At 41.1% G+C, this 22513-nt stretch overlaps 1 protein-coding gene across 1 annotated transcript in view; it reads right to left on the bottom strand.

Moving 5' to 3' along the window:
• The window catches only part of LOC133460965 (trafficking protein particle complex subunit 9-like), a 162012-nt gene that overhangs the window by 43687 nt on the left and 95812 nt on the right, over positions 1 to 22513 (bottom strand). The window contains exon 20 of the mRNA XM_061741675.1: positions 11029 to 11139. Within this exon, the coding sequence (XP_061597659.1) occupies positions 11029 to 11139 (111 nt within the window). The remainder of the gene's footprint in view (positions 1 to 11028; positions 11140 to 22513) is intronic.

Here is a 22513-nt window from a genome sequence, read left to right as displayed (position 1 = left end):
GACTTTTTTCTCCACATTTCGACTTTTTTCTCCACATTTCGACTTTTTTCTCCACATTTCGACTTTTTTCTCCACATTTCGACTTTTTTCTCGACATTTCGACTTTTTTCTCCACATTTCGACTTTTTCTCGACATTTTGACTTTTTTCTCGACATTTTGACTTTTTTCTCGACATTTCGACTTTTTTCTCCACATTTCGACTTTTTTCTCCACATTTCGACTTTTTTCTCCACATTTCGACTTTTTTCTCGATGTTTTCGACTTTTTTCTCGACATTTCGACTTTTTTCTCGACGTTTCGACTTTTTTCTCAACATTTCGACTTTTTCTCAACATTTTGACTTTTTTCTCGACATTTCGACTTTTTCTCAACATTTTGACTTTTTTCTCGACATTTTGACTTTTTTCTCAACATTTCGACTTTTTTCACCAACATTTCGACTTTTTCCTTCACTCCCTGCTCTCTGAGACATAAAAATACCATTAGAAAACAGGAAAGGTGGAATCCTGCAATCTGATTGGTTGTTAACTGTGCTATAATGATCTGATTGGTTGTTAACTGTGGTATAATGATCTGATTGGTTGTTAACTGTGGTATAATGATCTGATTGGTTGTTAACTGTGGTATAATGATCTGATTGGTTGTTAACTGTGGTATAATGATCTGATTGGTTGTTAACTGTGGTATAATGAGCGTAAACCACGGCCTGTCCTGATGTATTGCTTTAATTTTAATATTTAATTTATATTATATACATTAAACTCTCCCACTCTGTTAAAAACGTCCTGTGTTTATCTTCATATTTTCGTTTGGCCGTGCATTTTTTCCTAACATTGATTGCATGAATATTTGTAAAAAGAGTTTCTTTTGTCGACCTCGGCACTAACTCCTCGTATATATGCAGACGGTTGCTAAAAAGAAAAGGAAAGTGTTATTTTAAAAGTCAACTCTATTGATCAAAAACAGAAAAGGATGCACTGAAATTGCTCACATTAACAGGGACGTCTGGAAAAGCTGCATTCCTTAATATGCTGCAGAATTCTGTGAAAAACTCTCATTCTTGCTGTTTTATCAAAGCTTTAACTTTACTTTCTGGGCTTTTTAAGGTGCAAACCACAAACCTGGAGCCTGAAGATATTAGACCTAAAGACAAGTGAATCGTTAATATCAAACTACATCTCTTCTTCTGTTCCAACCATCCTGGGTCTGGATGTTTTTCCCCATCGGTAGTTGGATTTCCCAACATATATCTATCTATATATCTTTCATTTTTGTATAGAAATTAAATTCATTTTGATTATAATGAAACAGAGTTTAGGGGTAGAATTTAATACGTTTTTACTTCTTCCTCCTCCTTTTTGAGCATGTTAATTATGATGGATGCATGTTTTTATTTAAATTTTTTTCTTTTTGTTTTCTTATTTACATTTATTTATTATTGATTGTTATTATTTTGTTTAGTTTTCACGACTGTTTCATGTTCGAAATAATTTTTTTATTCAAATTCAATTCAATCATTTTAGGGTCCTTTTATTTGTCTCATTTTGTCTTTGTTGCACAAGTAAAGTAGAGCGTAAATTGTTTGCAGAAGAAAACGTACATTTACGTACGTTTGAAACGTTTCAGCTGCAGGTTCTAGTTGTCTCCAAAAGAGAGGATCCCTAACCAGGTATTTATCTCTGCTCCGTCCTGGGACGACCTTTCTTATTTTATTTAACCAGGTATTTATCTCTGCTCCGTCCTGGGACGACCTTTCTTATTTTATTTAACCAGGTATTTATCTCTGCTCCGTCCTGGGACGACCTTTCTTATTTTATTTAACCCGGTATTTATCTCTGCTCCGTCCTGGGACGACCTTCCTCCACGTCCAGGTCGCAGCTTTTCCTTCAGGGATTTGATTGTGGAAGTTCAGGACGTTTCTGGACACTAATGTCGCTGATTACAAAGCTTTTAATAACAACCTGCTGGCTGAGCTGGAGCCACGAGGGGAAATCTTTGCCAACGTCTGAGTCTCTCTTCCCTTTCCAGCTCCAACTGATGACCGATACCTGCCTGTCTTTCTACGGCCAGAGTTCCCGGGGGGGAAGATCAATGGACGTCACGATTAGATGAGCTATTAACAGGGCTGGGGATCGATCAGCTCCCAGAATGGAAGGACCAATCAGAAATGTTGAGAAAAAAGTCGGAACTTCGAGAAAAAAGTCATAATTTTGAGAAAAAAGTTGAAATTTTGAGAAAAAAGTCGAAATTTTGATGAAAAAGTTGAAATTTTGAGAAAAAAGTCGAAATGTCGATAAAAAAGTCTAAATTTCGAGATAAAAAAGGAAAGGAAAAAGGAAGAAAAAAAAGAGAAAAAAAGGACCAATCAGCTCCCAGAATTCTGATCGAACTGCTTTCAGAAACATCGTGGGGCAGAATTATCAAACAGATCCAGGAGGAAACAGAGACGATGAAATCCGTTTTATTTTTTCCCATATTCCATTTAATTGTTTTTCCATTTTCGGTCTATTTTGGTTTTTGATTTTTCAGCATTTTATGCAAATGTAACCCCAAGACAGTATATAAAGTAATGAAATATAAATGAATTCATTAAATTAAAATTAATTAATTAAAATTAAATTAAATTCATTAAAATTAAATTTGGTTTTTAGCATTTTATGCAAATGTAACCCCAAGACAGTATATAAAGTAATGAAATATAGACAATTTATGCAATTATAACTGAAAACTTTAATGTTTTCATACCTTTAAACATATTTAAAGGCAAAAACATTGTGTCCAACAAAACATTCCTTTTTTGGGCATAAACAAAAAAATACCAAAAGTTGTAATGAAATGATGAAAAAAAAAATCAATAAATAAATAAATCGATCTTCAGACATACAAATCGATTTTTAGGAATTAATATGAGAATCGATTTAGAATCAGAAAATAGATTTTTTCAACACAGGCCTATGTTTTACATGATTAGTGTTGGAATAAGTCGCTCATGCAGAGATGCAGACGGGAGGAAAGTTCCCTTCGTCTCCACGGCAACGGCAGGCAGACGAGGAAAAGACATGAAAGAGTGATAATGGAGAGTAAACCTGACAAAACCAGCCCATAATAATAAGAGTGGTGACCCCGTCCACTTAAAAAACTCTGAAAAACTGTTCTAGAAGGTGTGTGAGTGATTTATGTATTCATTTATACAAATATTGACCCAGAAGCTGCTGACGGAGTCTGAACAGTAATGGATTCATGAGTTTGAGGATCACCGCGGTTCAAAGAGCTGGAAAAAGAAGAAAACCTCAATTTTTACTGAAAATTAACTGTCAGTCAAATCGGATCCAAACAAATCTGCAGGACGAGTTTCCTGAGGGAAAGATCTAACCCGTGTGATGAGGGGGAGCAGATATTGATCCACGCTGTGATCGGGTTTTACAACCAGACTGAGAATCTAAGAAACTCTTTTATTACATAAAACACTGCAGTTCAGTTCTGGTGATCGATGTTTTCTCTCTCTGTTAAACAGAAAAGCTGTAAAAAGGTCTAAATGTGAAGTTCTGAAGGTTTAAAGCTCTTCAGGTCCAGATGAAGCACCTTCGTTCGCGGATGACGGCGCCCTCTGCTGGGCAGGTACGGGACAGGTGAGAAACCCGCGGTTAAACGTCTCGTTCAGGAAACACATTTGTGTCGTTTGGTTTCACTTCCATGAAAACTCTGAGGGAAGTTCAGCTGAATTTATATAAATCACTTGTTTCTGGTCCTGGTCTTGTCTCAGTCTCGGGCGCTGCTACGCTGCTACTGCTGCTGTTACCATGGTAACAGCTGCTGCTACTGCTGCTACTGCTGCTACTGCTGCTGTTACCATGGTAACAGCTGCTACTGCTGCTGTTACCATGGTAACAGCTGCTACTGCTGCTGCTACGCTGCTACTGCTGCTACGCTGCTACTGCTGCTACTGCTGCTACTGCTGCTGTTACCATGGTAACAGCTGCTACTGCTGCTACTGCTACTGCTACTGCTGCTGCTGCTGCTGCTACGCTGCTACTGCTGCTGTTACCATGGTAACAGCTGCTACTGCTGCTACTGCTGCTACTGCTGCTGCTGTTACCATGGTAACAGCTGCTACTGCTGCTACTGCTGCTGCTACTGCTGCTACTGCTGCTACTGCTGCTACAGCTGCTACTGCTGCTACTGCTGCTGCTACTGCTGCTGCTACTGCTGCTACTGCTGCTGCTGCTGCTACTGCTGCTACTGCTGCTACTGCTGCTACTGCTGCTGTTACTGCTGCTGTTACCATGGTAACAGCTGCTACTGCTGCTACTGCTACTGCTACTGCTGCTGCTGCTGCTGCTACGCTGCTACTGCTGCTGTTACCATGGTAACAGCTGCTACTGCTGCTACTGCTGCTACTGCTGCTGCTGTTACCATGGTAACAGCTGCTACTGCTGCTACTGCTGCTGCTACTGCTGCTACTGCTGCTACTGCTGCTACAGCTGCTACTGCTGCTACTGCTGCTGCTACTGCTGCTGCTACTGCTGCTACTGCTGCTGCTGCTGCTACTGCTGCTACTGCTGCTACTGCTGCTGCTACTGCTGCTGTTACTGCTGCTGTTACCATGGTAACTGCTGCTACTGCTGCTGCTACGCTGCTACTGCTGCTACGCTGCTACTGCTGCTACGCTGCTACTGCTGCTGTTACCATGGTAACAGCTGCTACTGCTGCTGTTACCATGGTAACAGCTGCTACTGCTGCTACTGCTGCTACGCTGCTACTGCTGCTGTTACCATGGTAACAGCTGCTACTGCTGCTGTTACCATGGTAACAGCTGCTACTGCTGCTGTGACACGTCACTTCCTCCCAACGGCAGGAAGTGACGTGTGTGCTCTTAATAGTACGTCCGAATGAATGCACACTACTGATATTTACTCAAAAGTGTGCCGAATTTAAGTATACTTTTTAGTATATGCTGTTTAGTACGGCATTTCAGACGCACCGTATACGAAGACTTTAGTGACTGGGTCATGTGACCAGTTCTGGCTGAATGAGTCAGCAGCTGACTTCTGGTTGCCCCGGCAACAAGAACCTCCCGGAAGAATCTTTCTGGTTTTGCTGTGAGAAAAACACAGATTTTGGCTTCTGACAAGGTCTGAAATCACTCCGATTTGTGATCAAACCGTAGCTCGTAGCAGAAAAACTAAAACATCGTGAGAGACACAGAACCCGGCAGATTCTGACAATCTTAATTTTATTCAGATATTCCTTAAAATGAGTAAGTCAGTCAATGGGGACTGAGACAGGTATTCGCACCGCTTTGGCCCCCCCGTTTAAATTTTGTGCATACCCCGCCTGTCAAAGTCACATTTTATGAATCCCAACACCTATGTCTAAATTCTGACCAAAAATTATTTGTCTCCTTTTTACGGTTTGGGCGTGAGCTCAAGTTACAAATAAAAATTCAGGTAATTTTTAACGGCTTCTCACACTCTACCAACCGACATTCGCACTCTAGATTTGACAAAAAAGTGATTTCCAGTCCTCGCTTGAGTGCTCATATTTTGAAAAGTTTACATCTTAGGGAAAAACTGTTTGGAGTTTGGAGAAAGAAGAGAAGTTTTCCTCCGTTTTGAAGTTTGAATGACATTTCTACGTGCAGGTATGAGAAAGTTAGGTGACTCAGAATTTTGAATTTTTTGCTTTTTTTTTTACCTCCTCCCATCCACTTTGAATGTTTTTTTTTGGCCTGTTCTTTGGGAAAAATGGGAATTTCAACACCAAAAGTCATAGCACACTATTCCCGATCGAGACGCACGTTTTGATATATGATGTGCCTGGGTTCTCTGAAATCTGCAGGAGTAGCGAACCAAAATCTGGACGGAAAGTGAATAAAAAACATGCAGGATAACAATAGATGCCTCGTGGCGCTAATAACTAGTGAAATAATAATTTGACAATAATTGTTGAAATAACTAAGAAATAAATATCCATTTAAAGTGCAAAAAAAGAAAGAAATTGCAGCAGCTCATACAGTAAACAAATCATTTTATGTTGTCTGGTTTATTCTGTCACCACACACACATATTGCCAAACTGTGTCCAATAACAGAGAAACCAAACAAGCGCCAATAATTATAGAAAATATGAACTTCCTTGAACTAATATAACATTTATAAATTGAAGCTGAAATATCAAGCATTTTCTCTAAAGAAAAGTTAATTTGTTCAGGAATTTTCAAAACTGGCGCTTTGTTAACGCTTGTTTGATAGTTTCACACCACGACCATGTGTGAATTAAATGCTGTGACTACTGGGATTAAAGTTCATAGGGCGAAAATGTAAAGAAGAAAAAAATAATTGATCTTTAGACATACAAATCGACTTTTAGGAATTAATATGAGAATCAATTTAGAATTGGAAAATGGATGTTTTTCAACACAGGCCTTGTTGGAATAAATATATGAATAATATTTGCACATCGTTGTGATTGATTAAGCATCAGGTCCATTTCAGTGATGCAGATATACGGTGTAATCTGATTTCTATAATGGTAAATAATTTAATTTAATTTTTAATATGTAAAATTCAGGTTTCATCTCCAAATTCTCCTGGTTTTAGTTCCTCTAGTCCTGCTTTTTTCTCAAAATTTTACTTCAACATTAATTTTTTCTCGACATTTTGACTTTTTTCTCAACATTTTGACTTTTTTCTCAAAGTGCAAAATTAAAAAAAAAATATTTTCAAGAATACAGTCGAAATTTTGAGAAGAAAGTCAAAATTTTAACTTTATCACGAAATTTTGACCTTTTTCTCAACATTTCGACTTTTCTCTCTAAATTTCGACTTTTTTCTTGACATTTCGACTTTTTTCTCGACATTTTGACTTTTTTCTCTAAATTTCGACTTTTTTCTCGACATTTCGACTTTTTTCTCGACATTTCGACTTTTTTCTCGACATTTCGACTTTTTTCTCTAAATTTTGACTTTTTTCTCGACATTTTGACTTTTTTCTCAACATTTTGACTTTTTTCTCGACATTTCGACTTTTTTCTCGACATTTCGACTTATTTCTCGACATTTTGACTTATTTCTCTAAATTTTGACTTATTTCTCTAAATTTTGACTTTTTTCTCGACATTTCGACTTTTTTCTCGACATTTCGACTTTTTTCTCGACATTTCGACTTTTTTCTCTAAATTTCGACTTTTTTCTCTAAATTTCAACTTTTTTCTCGACATTTCGACTTTTTTCTCGACATTTCGACTTTTTTCTCGACATTTCGACTTTTTTCTCGACATTTCGACTTTTTTCTTTAAATTTCGACTTTTTTCTCTAAATTTCGACTTTTTTCTCTAAATTTCGACTTTTTTCTCTAAATTTCGACTTTTTTCTCTAAATTTCGACTTTTTTCTCTAAATTTCGACTTTTTTCTCGACATTTCGACTTTTTTCTCGACATTTCGACTTTTTTCTCTAAATTTCGACTTTTTTCTCTAAATTTCGACTTTTTTCTCTAAATTTCGACTTTTTTCTCTAAATTTCGACTTTTTTCTCGACATTTCGACTTTTTTCTCGACATTTCGACTTTTTTCTCGACATTTCGACTTTTTTCTCTAAATTTCGACTTTTTTCTCTAAATTTCGACTTTTTTCTCGACATTTCGAATTTTTTCTCGACATTTCGACTTTTTTCTCTAAATTTCGACTTTTTTCTCTAAATTTCAACTTTTTTCTCGACATTTCGACTTTTTTCTCGAAATTTCGACTTTTTTCTCGACATTTCGAATTTTTTCTCGACATTTCGACTTTTTTCTCTAAATTTCGACTTTTTTCTCTAAATTTCAACTTTTTTCTCGACATTTCGACTTTTTTCTCGACATTTCAACTTTTTTCTCGATATTTAGACTTTTTTCTCGACATTTCAACTTTTTTCTCGACATTTCAACTTTTTCCTCGACATTTCAACTTTTTTCTCGACATTTCGTTCAGTTCTACTAGTCCTGGTTTTAGTTGTAATACATTTTAATTAGAGCTGATGCTGCTAATGTCTTTCTCCTAATATCTCCTGCTGCTGATGCGACTGCAGGAGGATCTACTCCTGAGTTCAGATCCGTCAGGATTCCTGCAGGAGACGGTTTCTAGTTCCTACTCTGATCCGACGGCGTCCTCCGCCCTTAGCGTCATGTTTCAGAGCATCAACGTTCTGCTAGTTCTGGTTTGTCTGCTAACCGTAACCGTTAGTGACAGTCGTCACCGCGCCGCGCTGGGAGCCAGACTGCTGCGTTTGCAGAGGGAGGTATTTTTAGCTCACGTTTGAGAGCTCTGGGCTGGAGATGCAGGCGATGGGGGGGAGTGATGGGGGAAACTGGGAAACAGTGGGGGGTTCAGGCTATTCTTAGACTGCTGACTCCAGTAACGACTCAGTAACCCTTCACTCGCTGCCGCGGCAACAGAGCTGCATCAGCTGATACGAGGAGATGCTGAGGAGATGAAGCTGACGCTCCACTCCGGTGATGTTTGTGTAGTAGGAATGGGAGATATTTTACCGTTCACGATAAACCATCAAAAAAATCCCCCACGGTAAGAATTTGTATCTCACCATAAAAACAATAAATTACCATTGATGATGTTTTTGTGTAAAACTGATTTATGATTCTGTGTTAAATCCACGCACAACGTACGTGAAAGAAGGAAGGAAGGAAGGAAGGAAGGAAGGAAGGAAGGAAGGAAGGAAGGAAGGAAGGAAGGAAGGAAGGAAGGAAGGAAGGAAGGAAGGAAGGAAGGAAAGATATGAGCCTGAAAAAAGAAAGAAAGAAAGAAAGAAAGAAAGAAAGAAAGAAAGAAAGAAAGAAAGAAAGAAAGAAGGAAGGAGAGAGCAGGAGGAAAGAAAGAAAGAAAGAAAGAAAGAAAGAAAGAAAGAAAGAAAGAAAGAAAGAAAGAAAGAAAGAAAGAAAGAAATGAGCCTAAAAGAAAGAAAGAAAGAAAGAAAGAAAGAAAGAAAGAAAGAAATGAGCCTAAAAGAAAGAAAGAAAGAAAGAAAGAAAGAAAGAAAGAAAGAAAGAAAGAAAGAAAGAAAGAAGGAAAGAAAGAAAGAAGGAAAGAAAGAAAGAAAGAAAGAAAGAAAGAAAGAAAGAAAGAAAGAAAGAAAGAAAGAAAGAAAGAAAGAAAGAAATGAGCCTGAAAGAAAGAAAGAAAGAAAGAAAGAAAGAAAGAAAGAAAGAAAGAAAGAAAGAAAGAAAGAAAGAAAGAAAGAAAGAAAGAAAGAAAGAAAGAAAGAAAGACCCGGACCCCCCGCCCCTTCGCCTATGTGCGTATGAATCGTGTAGGGGGGGAAGGAGGGGGAGCGGAGGCCGAAGCCAGGAAGCAGGACCAGCAGAGCCGGCCCTGGAAGGACGCCCACGCTCCCCCACCGGCCAACCAGTAGACATTCATACTGACAACATAAGACATAGACACCTGGGAATGGTGCCACCCCGCCGCCGCGCCCGCCCGCGCACCCCCCGGCCAGGGTTCAAATGTTCAAATTTAAAAATTATATACAAGATCTTCCTTATTCTTTTCATAATTTCTTTTGTGTTAATTCCGATATTAATTTTTATGCCACAAGACACAAAGATGATTTTAATTTAGCGTTTAGTAGAACATTAAACATCAATCTTTCCACTTGTGGAATTCACTCAATAAATCTCTTAAATCATCACCATCCTTGCCAATATTCAAAAAACATTTAAAGAACTTTCTTATTGTTTCATCTTTGTAGTGTTCATTATTTGATCTGAGTTACATTTTCTTGTGTTTTTTTGTTTTTTTTACTCTCCCTTGTGTAGCTTTGTTTTGTGTTTTATTCATATAAGGAAAGGATTCTATATAATCCACCAGGCTTCTTCCTTTCCTTGCATGTTATTTCATTGTTTTTCATTTTTTGTTCATATTTGTCTTATATTGCTAAATAAATAAACTAAACTAAACTAAAACTAAAGTGCGTTAAAGAATCATTCCAGCAGTCTCTGTCGTCTTTCCTTGTTACGAACTTATGTAATGTTGATTTAGACCTAACACTCGAATACGTTTAAAAATCATGGAAAAAGCATCTTTTGTGCTGCATCTTTGTCGTATATTCGACCGCTGATTGTGAAGGTTTGTGCACAAATATTTACTACAAAAGATCTTGTGTCAGAAGAGTTGGACCAGGAGCATCGGTTCCCAAGTTGCTCCAAACAAACGGTTCAGAATAGCCGTGTGCTTCTATCGTTTCAGGCAGGTTGTCATGGAAACGGGGCATACCGAGCGCTTGGACCGGACTTTTCCAGAACATTTGTGAAACTATAAACGGTATAATCTGGCGGGGGCCGAGGACAAACCCCTGCTGTGCTCCAGAAACACGTAAAAAACGACGTAAGCAGCAGTTTAGGAGCCATTAGAAGCTTTAAAATAACAATTATCACATAAAAGCTGGATTTAGATGCTCCTGAACGAAGACTCTCGTCTTTCTGAGCCGTTTCTTTCTTCCTCACAGGATTATTGTCAGAGCTCCGTGATCAGCTTCTCTGGCTCGGAGTGAAAACATCCTCCACCCCCTAAATCCTGCAGATAATACGATTCCTCCGTTAGAGAAAGATCTGAGTCACCGGCTCCTCCAGAGGAGAGAGGAGGAAAGAGAGGAGGGAGAGAAGGAGGAAGGAGAGGAGGGAGAGAAGGATAGAGGAGAGGAGGGAGAGAAGGATAGAGGAGAGGAGGGAGAGAAGGATAGAGGAGAGGAGGCAGGAGAAACAAACTGGAGACAGTTTATCTCAACTTTATTTTAGCTTTGGAAAAAGAAAAGAACATCCTGTCTCCTTGTCAGGAGAGCAATCATTAAAACTTTTATAAGTTTACACTTCTTCCTACTCCTCTTTGCACATATAAATTAAGATATCAAGTGTTAAAGTATGACATTCTTTGTTTTGTTGTTTTGTGTCTTATCTTCTCTTGAATTGTTGTTTTTTACATGTACAAAATAAAAAGAAATCAAATCAAAAATCAAAACACATGTGTGACGTCATCACTCACCTCTGGCACTCGCTGGCGTGCAGAACCAGGTCCTGGTTGTTCTTGGCTCGGACCGTCAGCTCGTGTTCTGTTGGGTTGAAGATGTCGAGCAGCAGGTGACACTGACGGGTGCTGAGGAGAGAAGATGGAGGTTAGAACCAGAACCAGAACGAGAACCAGCAGCAGAACCAGCACCAGGTGACACTGACGGGTGCTGAGGATGGAGAAGAGACAGAGGTTAGAACCGGAACCACAGAACCCGGACCAGCAGAACCGGGGGACGGCGGGTGCTGAGGCCACAAGATTCCAACAAGGCGTGTTGTTATAAACACTAAACTGTAATTAAATTCAGAATGCAGATGCACCAAAACATGAAATCAGATGCAAAATACAAATCGTTTACAAAACTGTACGTTAACCAGAGGAAGATGCTGATGCCAGATTCTGTTACCGTGGTAACGGACTCTCAGTTATCTGAGTCTGAGACCTGGAGAGACCCGAGACCCGAGACAAGACCAGGAACACAAAGAAGTGGCTTGGAGACCTACAATTCTAATCCGTAGCGACAATTAGGAAAGTTTTATGTTCAACGTTTGTTCAACTGAATCATCAAACGTTCTGATGTCATATTTGTGTAAACTCCAACAAAGACATTGGATGTAAACATCAGCAGGACCAACGAAACTCGTCCAAAACCACTTCAGACAGAACTGTGATTCATTAATTAAGATTAATTCCTATTAAAATCCAGTGTTTTGTGCAGTTGAAAGTTTGGTTTATTGGACCCATGACACTCAGTTCAAACCACATCTCTGTTCACCTTTAACGTTCCTCCCCTGTGGAACAAACTCCCAGAATGCATCAGGGCTGTTTAAGTCGAGGTTGAAACCCTTTTTATCGACTGCTGCATTTCAGTAATCTCCCACAATGCACTGCAACTTTTATTTCTCACATCTCATTGGTTTTATTCTTTTTGTCTGTCTGTCTTTAGTTTCTTTTAAATGCTTAATTTTTAATGCATTTGAAATCTTTTTATGTAAAGCACTTTGAATGATTTGACTGCTGTTCTCCTTCTCTCTGTGTTTGATCTGTTTCCTCTGGTCTCTGACGTTGATGAAGTATTTCTGAGACAACGCCGTCCCCTGGACATTTACTCTCCCTAAACTCCTCAGATGTAGATAAAACCATAAAACCGGCAGCAGATCAGCAGTTCCTCAAATATCCAGAGCAAGAAAAGCTCAAAGATTTATCCTTCTTTCATCTTTCTGTTTCAGTGTCTGATCCTGAAGTCACGTCTTCTCTACGAGTTCAGCTTCTCTCTGCGAGGATGTTTCCACTTTAAAACCTTCATTACATTCGTTTGGTTGGAGAATTTGAAAGTTAAAATGAATATTTATTACTTTGGTAACTGTGTTCCACGGAAGAGTATTAGGGCCAGGCAGGAGAAAAATAAAAATAATATTTTAGAGGAGGAAGATTTTTTTTTTTCATTATGCACTTCGAGAAAAAAGTCAAAATGTTGAGAAAAAAGTCAAAATGTTGCGAAAAAAGTCACAATGTCGAGAAAAAGTACATTCGTAGGCGTATATTCGTAGGCGTATATTCGTAGGCGTATATTCATAGGCGTATATTCGTAGGCGTATATTCGGAGGCGTATATTCGTAGGCGTATATTCGTAGGCGTATATTCGTAGGCGTATATTCGTAGACGTATATTCGTAGGCGTATATTCATAGGCGTATATTCGTAGGCGTATATTCGTAGGCGTATATTCGTAGACGTATATTCGTAGGCGTATATTCGTAGGCCTATATTCGTAGGCCTATATTCGTAGACGTATATTCGTAGGCGTATATTCATAGGCGTATATTCGTAGGCCTATATTCGTAGGCCTATATTCGTAGGCGTATATTCGTAGGCGTATATTCGTAGGCGTATATTCGTAGGCGTATATTCGGAGGCGTATATTCAGAGGCGTATATTCGTAGGCGTATATTCGTAGGCGTATATTCGTAGGCCTATATTCGTAGGCCTATATTCGTAGGCCTATATTCGTAGACGTATATTCGGAGGCGTATATTCGTAGGCGTATATTCGTAGGCGTATATTCGTAGGCGTATATTCGGAGGCGTATATTCGTAGGCGTATATTCGGAGGCGTATATTCGGAGGCGTATATTCGGAGGCGTATATTCGTAGGCGTATATTAAGAGGCGTATATTCGTAGGCGTATATTAAGAGGCGTATATTCGTAGACGTATATTCGGAGGCGTATATTCGTAGGCGTATATTCGTAGGCGTATATTCGTAGACGTATATTCGTAGGCGTATATTCGTAGGCCTATATTCGTAGGCCTATATTCGTAGACGTATATTCGTAGGCGTATATTCATAGGCGTATATTCGTAGGCCTATATTCGTAGGCCTATATTCGTAGGCGTATATTCATAGGCGTATATTCATAGGCGTATATTCGTAGACCTATATTCGTAGACGTATATTCGTAGGCGTATATTCATAGGCGTATATTCGTAGGCCTATATTCGTAGGCCTATATTCGTAGGCGTATATTCATAGACGTATATTCGTAGGCGTATATTCGTAGGCGTATATTCGGAGGCGTATATTCGTAGGCGTATATTCGGAGGCGTATATTGGTAGGCCTATATTCGTAGGCCTATATTCGTAGGCGTATATTCGGAGGCGTATATTCGTAGGCGTATATTCGGAGGCGTATATTCGTAGGCGTATATTCGGAGGCGTATATTCGTAGGCGTATATTCGGAGGCGTATATTCAGAGGCGTATATTCGTAGGCGTATATTCGTAGGCGTATATTCGGAGGCGTATATTCGTAGGCCTATATTCGTAGGCCTATATTCGTAGGCGTATATTCGGAGGCGTATATTCGTAGGCGTATATTCGGAGGCGTATATTCGTAGGCGTATATTCGTAAGCGTATATTCGCAGGCGTATATTCGTAGGCGTATATTCGTAAGCGTATATTCGCAGGCGTATATTCGTAGGCGTATATTCGTAGGCGTATATTCAGAGGCGTATATTCGGAGGCGTATATTCGTAGGCGTATATTCGTAGACGTATTCGTAGGCGTGTATTCGTAGGCGTATATTCGTAGGCGTATATTCGTAGGCGTATATTCGTAGGCGTATATTCGTAGACGTATATTCGTAGGCGTATATTCGTAGGCGTATATTCGTAGGCGTGTATTCGTAGGCGTGTATTCGTAGGCGTATATTCCTAGGCGTATATTCGGAGGCGTATATTCGTAGGCGTATATTCGTAGGCGTATATTCGAAGGCGTATATTCGTAGGCGTATATTCGTAGGCGTATATTCGAAGGCGTATATTCCTAGGCGTATATTCGTAGGCGTATATTCGTAGGCGTATATTCGTAGGCGTATATTCGTAGACGTATATTCGTAGATGTATATTCGTAGGCGTATATTCATAGGCGTATATTCGTAGGCGTATATTCGTAGGCGTATATTCGTAGACGTATATTCGTAGGCGTATATTCGTAGGCCTATATTCGTAGGCCTATATTCGTAGACGTATATTCGTAGGCGTATATTCATAGGCGTATATTCGTAGGCCTATATTCGTAGGCCTATATTCGTAGGCGTATATTCGTAGGCCTATATTCGTAGGCCTATATTCGTAGGCCTATATTCGTAGACGTATATTCGGAGGCGTATATTCGTAGGCGTATATTCGTAGGCGTATATTCGTAGGCGTATATTCGGAGGCGTATATTCGTAGGCGTATATTCGGAGGCGTATATTCGGAGGCGTATATTCGGAGGCGTATATTCGTAGGCGTATATTAAGAGGCGTATATTCGTAGGCGTATATTAAGAGGCGTATATTCGTAGACGTATATTCGTAGGCGTATATTCGTAGGCGTATATTCGTAGGCGTATATTCGTAGACGTATATTCGTAGGCGTATATTCGTAGGCCTATATTCGTAGGCCTATATTCGTAGACGTATATTCGTAGGCGTATATTCATAGGCGTATATTCGTAGGCCTATATTCGTAGGCCTATATTCGTAGGCGTATATTCATAGGCGTATATTCATAGGCGTATATTCGTAGGCCTATATTCGTAGACGTATATTCGTAGGCGTATATTCATAGGCGTATATTCGTAGGCCTATATTCGTAGGCCTATATTCGTAGGCGTATATTCATAGACGTATATTCGTAGGCGTATATTCGTAGGCGTATATTCGGAGGCGTATATTCGTAGGCGTATATTCGTAGGCGTATATTCGGAGGCGTATATTCGTAGGCGTATATTCGGAGGCGTATATTCGGAGGCGTATATTCGTAGGCGTATATTCGTAGACGTATTCGTAGGCGTGTATTCGTAGGCGTATATTCGTAGGCGTATATTCGTAGGCGTATATTCGTAGGCGTATATTCGTAGACGTATTCGTAGGCGTATATTCGTAGGCGTATATTCGTAGGCGTGTATTCGTAGGCGTGTATTCGTAGGCGTATATTCCTAGGCGTATATTCGGAGGCGTATATTCGTAGGCGTATATTCGTAGGCGTATATTCGAAGGCGTATATTCCTAGGCGTATATTCGTAGGCGTATATTCGAAGGCGTATATTCCTAGGCGTATATTCGTAGGCGTATATTCGTAGGCGTATATTCCTAGGCGTATATTCGGAGGCGTATATTCGTAGGCGTATATTCAGAGGCGTATATTCGTAGGCGTATATTCGAAGGCGTATATTCCTAGGCGTATATTCCTAGGCGTATATTCCTAGACGTATATTCGTAGGCGTATGTTCGTATATTCGTAGGCGTATATTCGTAGGCGTATATTCGTAGGCGTATATTCGTAGGCGTATATTCGTAGGCGTATATTCGAAGGCGTATATTCCTAGGCGTATATTCCTAGGCGTATATTCGGAGGCGTATATTCCTAGGCGTATATTCGTAGGCGTATATTCGGTGGCGTATATTCGTAGGCGTATATTCGTAGGCGTATATTCGTAGGCGTATATTCGTAGGCGTATATTCGTAGTCGTATATTCGTAGGCGTGTATTCGTAGGCGTATATTCGTAGGCGTATATTCGGAGGCGTATATTCGGAGGCGTATATTCGTAGGCGTATATTCGTAGGCGTATAGTCGGAGGCGTATATTCGTAGGCGTGTATTCGTAGGCGTATATTCGTAGGCGTATATTCGGAGGCGTATATTCGGAGGCGTATATTCGTAGGCGTATATTCGTAGGCGTATATTCGTAGGCGTATATTCGTAGGCGTATATTCGTAGGCGTATATTCGGAGGCGTGTATTCGGAGGCGTATATTCGGAGGCGTATATTCGTCTATTCGCAGGCGTCTATTCGCAGGCGTCTATTCGCAGGCGTATATTCGTAGGCGTATATTCGGAGGCGTGTATTCGGAGGCGTATATTCGGAGGCGTATATTCGTAGGCGTATATTCGGAGGCGTATATTCATAGGCGTATATTCGGAGGCGTATATTCGGAGGCGTATATTCGTAGGCGTATATTCGGAGGCGTATATTCGTAGGCGAATATTCGGAGGCGTATATTCGTAGGCGTATATTCAGAGTCGTATATTCTTAGGCGTATATTCGTAGGCGTATATTCGGAGGCGTATATTCGTAGGCGAATATTCAGAGGCGTATATTCGTAGGCGAATATTCGTAGGCGTATATTCGTAGGCGTATATTCTTAGGCGTATATTCGTAGGCGTATATTCGGAGGCGTATATTCGTAGGCGAATATTCGGAGGCGTATATTCGTAGGCGTATATTCAGAGTCGTATATTCTTAGGCGTATATTCGGAGGCGAATATTCGTAGGCGAATATTCGGAGGCGTATATTCGTAAGCGTATATTCGTAGGCGTATATTCGTAGGCGTATATTCGTAGGCGTATATTCGTAGGCGTATATTCAGAGTCGTATATTCTTAGGCGTATATTCGTAGGCGTATATTCGGAGGCGTATATTCGTAGGCGAATATTCGGAGGCGTATATTCGTAGGCGTATATTCAGAGTCGTATATTCTTAGGCGTATATTCGTAGGCGTATATTTGGAGGCGTATATTCGTAGGCGTATATTCTTAGGCGTATATTCGTAGGCGTATATTCGGAGGCGTATATTCGTAGGCGTATATTCGTAGGCGAATATTCGGAGGCGTATATTCGTAGACGTATATTCGGAGGCGTATATTCGGAGGCGTATATTCGTAGGCGTATATTCGGAGGCGTATATTCGTAGGCGTATATTCGGAGGCGTATATTCGTAGGCGTATGTTCGTATATTCCTAGGCGTATATTCGGAGGCGTATATTCGTAGGTGTATGTTCGTAGGCGTATATTCGTAGGCGTATGTTCGTATATTCCTAGGCGTATATTCGTAGGCGTATATTCGTAGGCGTATATTCGTAGGCGTATATTCGTAGGCGTATATTCGTAGGCGTATATTCGTAGGCGTATATTCATAGGCGTATATTCCTAGGCGTGTATTCGTAGGCGTATATTCGTAGGCGTATATTCGTAGGCGTATATTCGTAGGCGTATGTTCGTAGGCGTATATTCGTAGGCGTATATTCGTAGGCGTATGTTCGTATATTCCTAGGCATATATTCGTAGGCGTATATTCGTAGGCGTATGTTCGTATATTCGTAGGCGTATATTCGTAGGCGTATATTCGTAGGCGTATATTCGTAGGCGTATATTCGTAGGCGTATATTCGTAGGCGTATATTCGTAGGCGTATGTTCGTAGGCGTATATTCGTAGGCGTATATTCGTAGGCGTATGTTCGTATATTCCTAGGCGTATATTCGTAGGCGTATATTCGTAGGTGTATGTTCGTATATTCGTAGGCGTATATTCGTAGGCGTATATTCGTAGGCGTATGTTCGTATATTCGTAGGCGTATATTCGTAGGCGTACATTCGTAGGCGTATATTCCTAGGCGTGTATTCGTAGGCGTATATTCGTAGGCGTATATTCGTAGGCGTATATTTGTAGGCGTATATTCGTAGGCGTATATTCGTAGGCGTATATTCGGAGGCGTATATTCATAGGCGTATATTCGGAGGCGTATATTCGTAGACGTATATTCGTAGGCGTATATTCATAAGCGTATATTCATAAGCGTATATTCGTAGGCGTATGTTCGTAGGCGTATATTCGTAGGCGTATATTCGTAGGCTTATATTCGTAGGCGTATATTCGTAGGCGTATATTCGTAGGCGTATATTCGTAGGCGTATATTCGTAGGCGTATATTCGTAGGCGTATATTTGTAGGCGTATATTCGTAGGCGTATATTCGTAGGCGTATATTCGTAGGCGTGTATTCGTAGGCGTGTATTCGTAGGCGTGTATTCGTAGGCGTATATTCGTAGGCGTATATTCGTAGGCGTATATTCGTAGGCGTATATTCGTAGGCGTATATTCAGAGGCGTATATTCGTAGGCGTATATTCAGAGGCGTATATTCGTAGGCGTATATTCGTAGGCGTATATTCGTAGGCGTATATTCGTAGGCGTATATTTGTAGGCGTATATTCGTAGGCGTATATTCGTAGGCGTATATTCGTAGGCGTATATTCGTAGGCGTATATTTGTAGGCGTATATTCGTAGGCATATATTCGTAGGCGTATATTCGGAGGCGTATATTCGGAGGCGTATATTCGTAGGCGTATATTCGTAGGCGTATATTCGGAGGCGTATATTCGTAGGCGTATATTGGTATATTGGGAGGCGTATATTGGGAGGCGTATATTGGGAGGCGTATATTGGTATATTGGGAGGCGTATATTGGGAGGCGTATATTGGGAGGCGTATATTCGGAGACGTATATTCGTAGGCGTATATTCGTAGGCGTATATTCGGAGGCGTATATTGGGAGGCGTATATTGGGAGGCGTATATTGGGAGGCGTATATTGGTATATTGGGAGGCGTATATTGGGAGGCGTATATTGGTATATTGGGAGGCGTATATTGGGAGGCGTATATTGGTATATTGGGAGGCGTATATTGGGAGGCGTATATTCGGAGACGTATATTCGTAGGCGTATATTCGTAGGCGTATATTCGGAGGCGTATATTCGTAGGCGTATATTCGTAGGCGTATATTCGGAGGCGTATATTGGTAGGCGTATATTCGTAGGCGTATATTCGTAGGTGTATATTCGTAGGCGTATATTCGGGGGCGTATATTCGTAGGCGTATATTCGTAGGCGTATATTCGTAGACGTATATTCATAGGCGTATATTCGTAGGCGTATATTCGTAGGCGTATATTCGTAGGCGTATAGTCGTAGGCGTATATTCGTAGGCGTATATTCGTAGGCGTATATACGGAGGCCTCCCCGTGTTTCTCTTAATCGCCTCGTTATTTCAGCTGACAAACGTGATAAACAGGTTGATTTATGGGTTGATTTATTGATCACCTCAGCCGAGCGGTTCGGCCGAGGTGATCAATCAGAGGTGATCAATCAGAGGTGATCAATCAGCGGTGATCAATCAGATGGTGATAAATCAGAGCAGCAGCAGCCTCGTAGCTCACGGGCTAAGCACCAGATAAGCTAACGGGCTCCGGATCCTTCTCCAGTCCAGTTCTGTCATGAACCGAGTCGCCCCCCTGGATCCTCCGGATCAGTATTCCAGCCGCCGCTCGGAGAGAGCAGGATAAATAAATCATTCTCTCGGCCAGAGACTCTCAAACTGTTTGTCTCCAGTCGGACGTGAGTTCCAGCTCAGAGCAGGAACCGACTGACGGCCGGGACTCAGACACTCGGCGTAAACAAGCTGCCTCGTTGTTCAGAGCAAACCAAGCAAATCCTCCGTCTGGGGAGCAGATCAATACCTCTCTGTTGCTCTGGTGGAGCTGTGACCGAGCTGGCCAGGAATCTGTATTCCTGGAAGCTGCTGCAGCCCAGAGTCGATTCAGCAGTACGTCTAGTCTGAGGCCACGTTTCCACAGAGCCAGGGATTTACAAAAACGTATTTTCCCCCTCTACGTTTATAAAAAATACCGTCATTTCCAGGAACCTGCATAAATATCTGTTAAGGTGCTATGAGCAGCCAAACCTACAGGGGGCAGTGTAACGAGAAGATAAAGTCATGCTAGCCAATCAGAATCCTGGAAAAAAAAACATCAACAAATGACACGAGTAACTTCCAGTTACTTCCAAGATGAACCAGAGTCTTTGGTTTGGAGTGACAGAGAGGTGGAGTTACTTTTAAGTGTGACTCGGCGAAGGCGGACGCTTTTCTGCTCCCTCTCCCTTATCTATCTGCCCTGCTACTGCTTTTGTCCTGTCTCGTCTTCAGAGTCTCTTCTTTCCACTCCTCCTAAACTCTACAATCATGGAATTGATTAACTGGTCTCTCAGCACAATTTACCAAATTTTTGCGACGAGAAGTCAGGGGGTAAGGGAGCCCTCCTGCCCCGATGGGATGTTTTTTGCTGGATACACAATGGATTCCTGGAAACATTGGAAACCGTTGTGTTTGGTGATCCTGTCTGTCGAGGACGTTGAAGATGCTTCATAATTGGATTAATGATAGCAGGATTTCTGCTGTTTGGAGGAGGGGGATTCCTGGTCTACTGACAAACGTGTAAGTTGTCGACAGCTGGTCTGGCTCTTTCAGAGCTGCCGGACGTGGCTGAAGGATCAAGCAAGGTGATCAACACTCAGACTTTAACGCTGGGGGAGCAAAAGTGCAAACTGGATGCGATTCTTGAACAGAATCGCAGGCTGGCGGCGTCTTTGAGCTCATTGGCAAGATGGATAAGACCTTGGAGAAGTTGGAAGCTCGGCTTGGCGGGAAATGATCACAAATTCGTCTGTTTGGAGTCGCCATTGATGAACCAGAGACTAAAGGCAGACGGAAAATTACTGAGTCTGTCTGTTCTTGCAATATAATTGTTGATTCTATAATCTGGCCTTGACAGGGCGGTTTGGACCACTGCTCCAGTCACAATCTCTCTGGTGGAATGTAAACAAGGTGACTGCCCCCACTAACCCTCCCCTCTCCCACGAACATCTGTGGACCCCTGTTTTCAGACGGTGAACAAACAAATTGTAACCACAGGTGTCACTCATGACGCTGGTGACGTTTCTGTCTCATAATGTGACGTTCTGAAGAATAAATGTCCGTTTCTCTCCGTTTACAAGCAAACGTGAAGACGGAGGTTTTAAAAATCTACACTTTGGCCGGAGTTTTCAGAAATGATGGTTTTTGGAGACTTTGAGCTTCGTTTTCGTGTAAACGAACGACCAAAACACATGAAAACTCCACCGTTTTAGCTACGTGTAAACGGGGTATAAGTCTGAGAACGACGGAAGAAAAAACATCACAACTCAAGCTCAAACACTTGCTTTTATGAGACATAAATGTATCCAGGAAAACCTTGCCCCCGTTATGTTTCTCCTCCTCAGAAACCTGAATAATAAACATCTTATCGATGCCGTGAATGGAGGCCGGGAAGACGAGGGACGGCAGTAAAAATGGACGTTCCTTGGGGGGGGGCAAAAATAAACAAGCATCGATAGCGCCGGGCTCACACCTCCATTAATTCTGCAAACTGTAATCAATAAGTGCTGATTGTACGGCTCTGCTCTGGCAGGAACAGATGGAAACAGATGGAAACAGATGGACTTCCTCCCTCCAGCAGGAAGCAGCGTCTTCATCAGCGCCGCTGGATTTAAGGGCTGCCAAACGACCGCCGGCTATTTTTACCCGAGACGCCGGACAGATGACGGTTTTTATGTCCCACATCAAACCTGGAGCCGCTGGGGGTTTATAACGTAGCTGCACAGCTAACCGGGGGCTACGCTAGCAGTAAAAGCTTCTGATTGTCAGTAATGAACCAGTCGGAGTCTGAACGAGGAGGAGACGGAGACGAGACGGAGACGAGACGGAGACGAGACTACGAGGTCCCTAAAAGGTCTGGATCCGGACTGAGAGACTGGTGCCCCTCTTTCTTTCTTTCTTTCTTTCTTTCTTTCTTTCTTTCTTTCTTTCTTTCTTTCTTTCTTTCTTTCTTTCTTTCTTTCTTTCTTTCTTTCTTTCTTTCTTTCTTTCTTTCTTTCTTTCTTTCTTTCTTTCTTTTCTTTCTTTCTTTCTTTCTTTCCAGATCAGCGGTTGGAAACCAAAATGTTTTAGATCCATATTGGACCAAAAACACAAAAGACAAATATGTCTGGAGCCGCAAAACATGAAAAGTCTTGTATTAGAATGAAGGCAAATAGCGAAAGGCGAAATGTCGAGAAAAAGTCAAAATGTCGAGGAAATAGTACAAATTTCGAGAAAAAAGTTGAAATGTTGAGAAAAAAGGAAAAAGGAAGAAAAAAAGAGAAAAAAAAGGAAAAAAAAAAATAAAAAAATAGGAAAAAAAGAAGAAAAAAAGGAAAAAAAAGGTCAAACATTTGTGAAAAAGCTCCAGGAGCCACCAGGGCGGCGCTAAAGAGCCGCGGGTTTCTG

Source organism: Cololabis saira, chromosome 15, assembly GCF_033807715.1.
Source record: "Cololabis saira isolate AMF1-May2022 chromosome 15, fColSai1.1, whole genome shotgun sequence".
NCBI lineage: Eukaryota > Metazoa > Chordata > Actinopteri > Beloniformes > Belonidae > Cololabis > Cololabis saira.
Note: the sequence above shows the minus strand (reverse complement) of the source record. Positions and strands in the feature narration are given on the sequence as shown.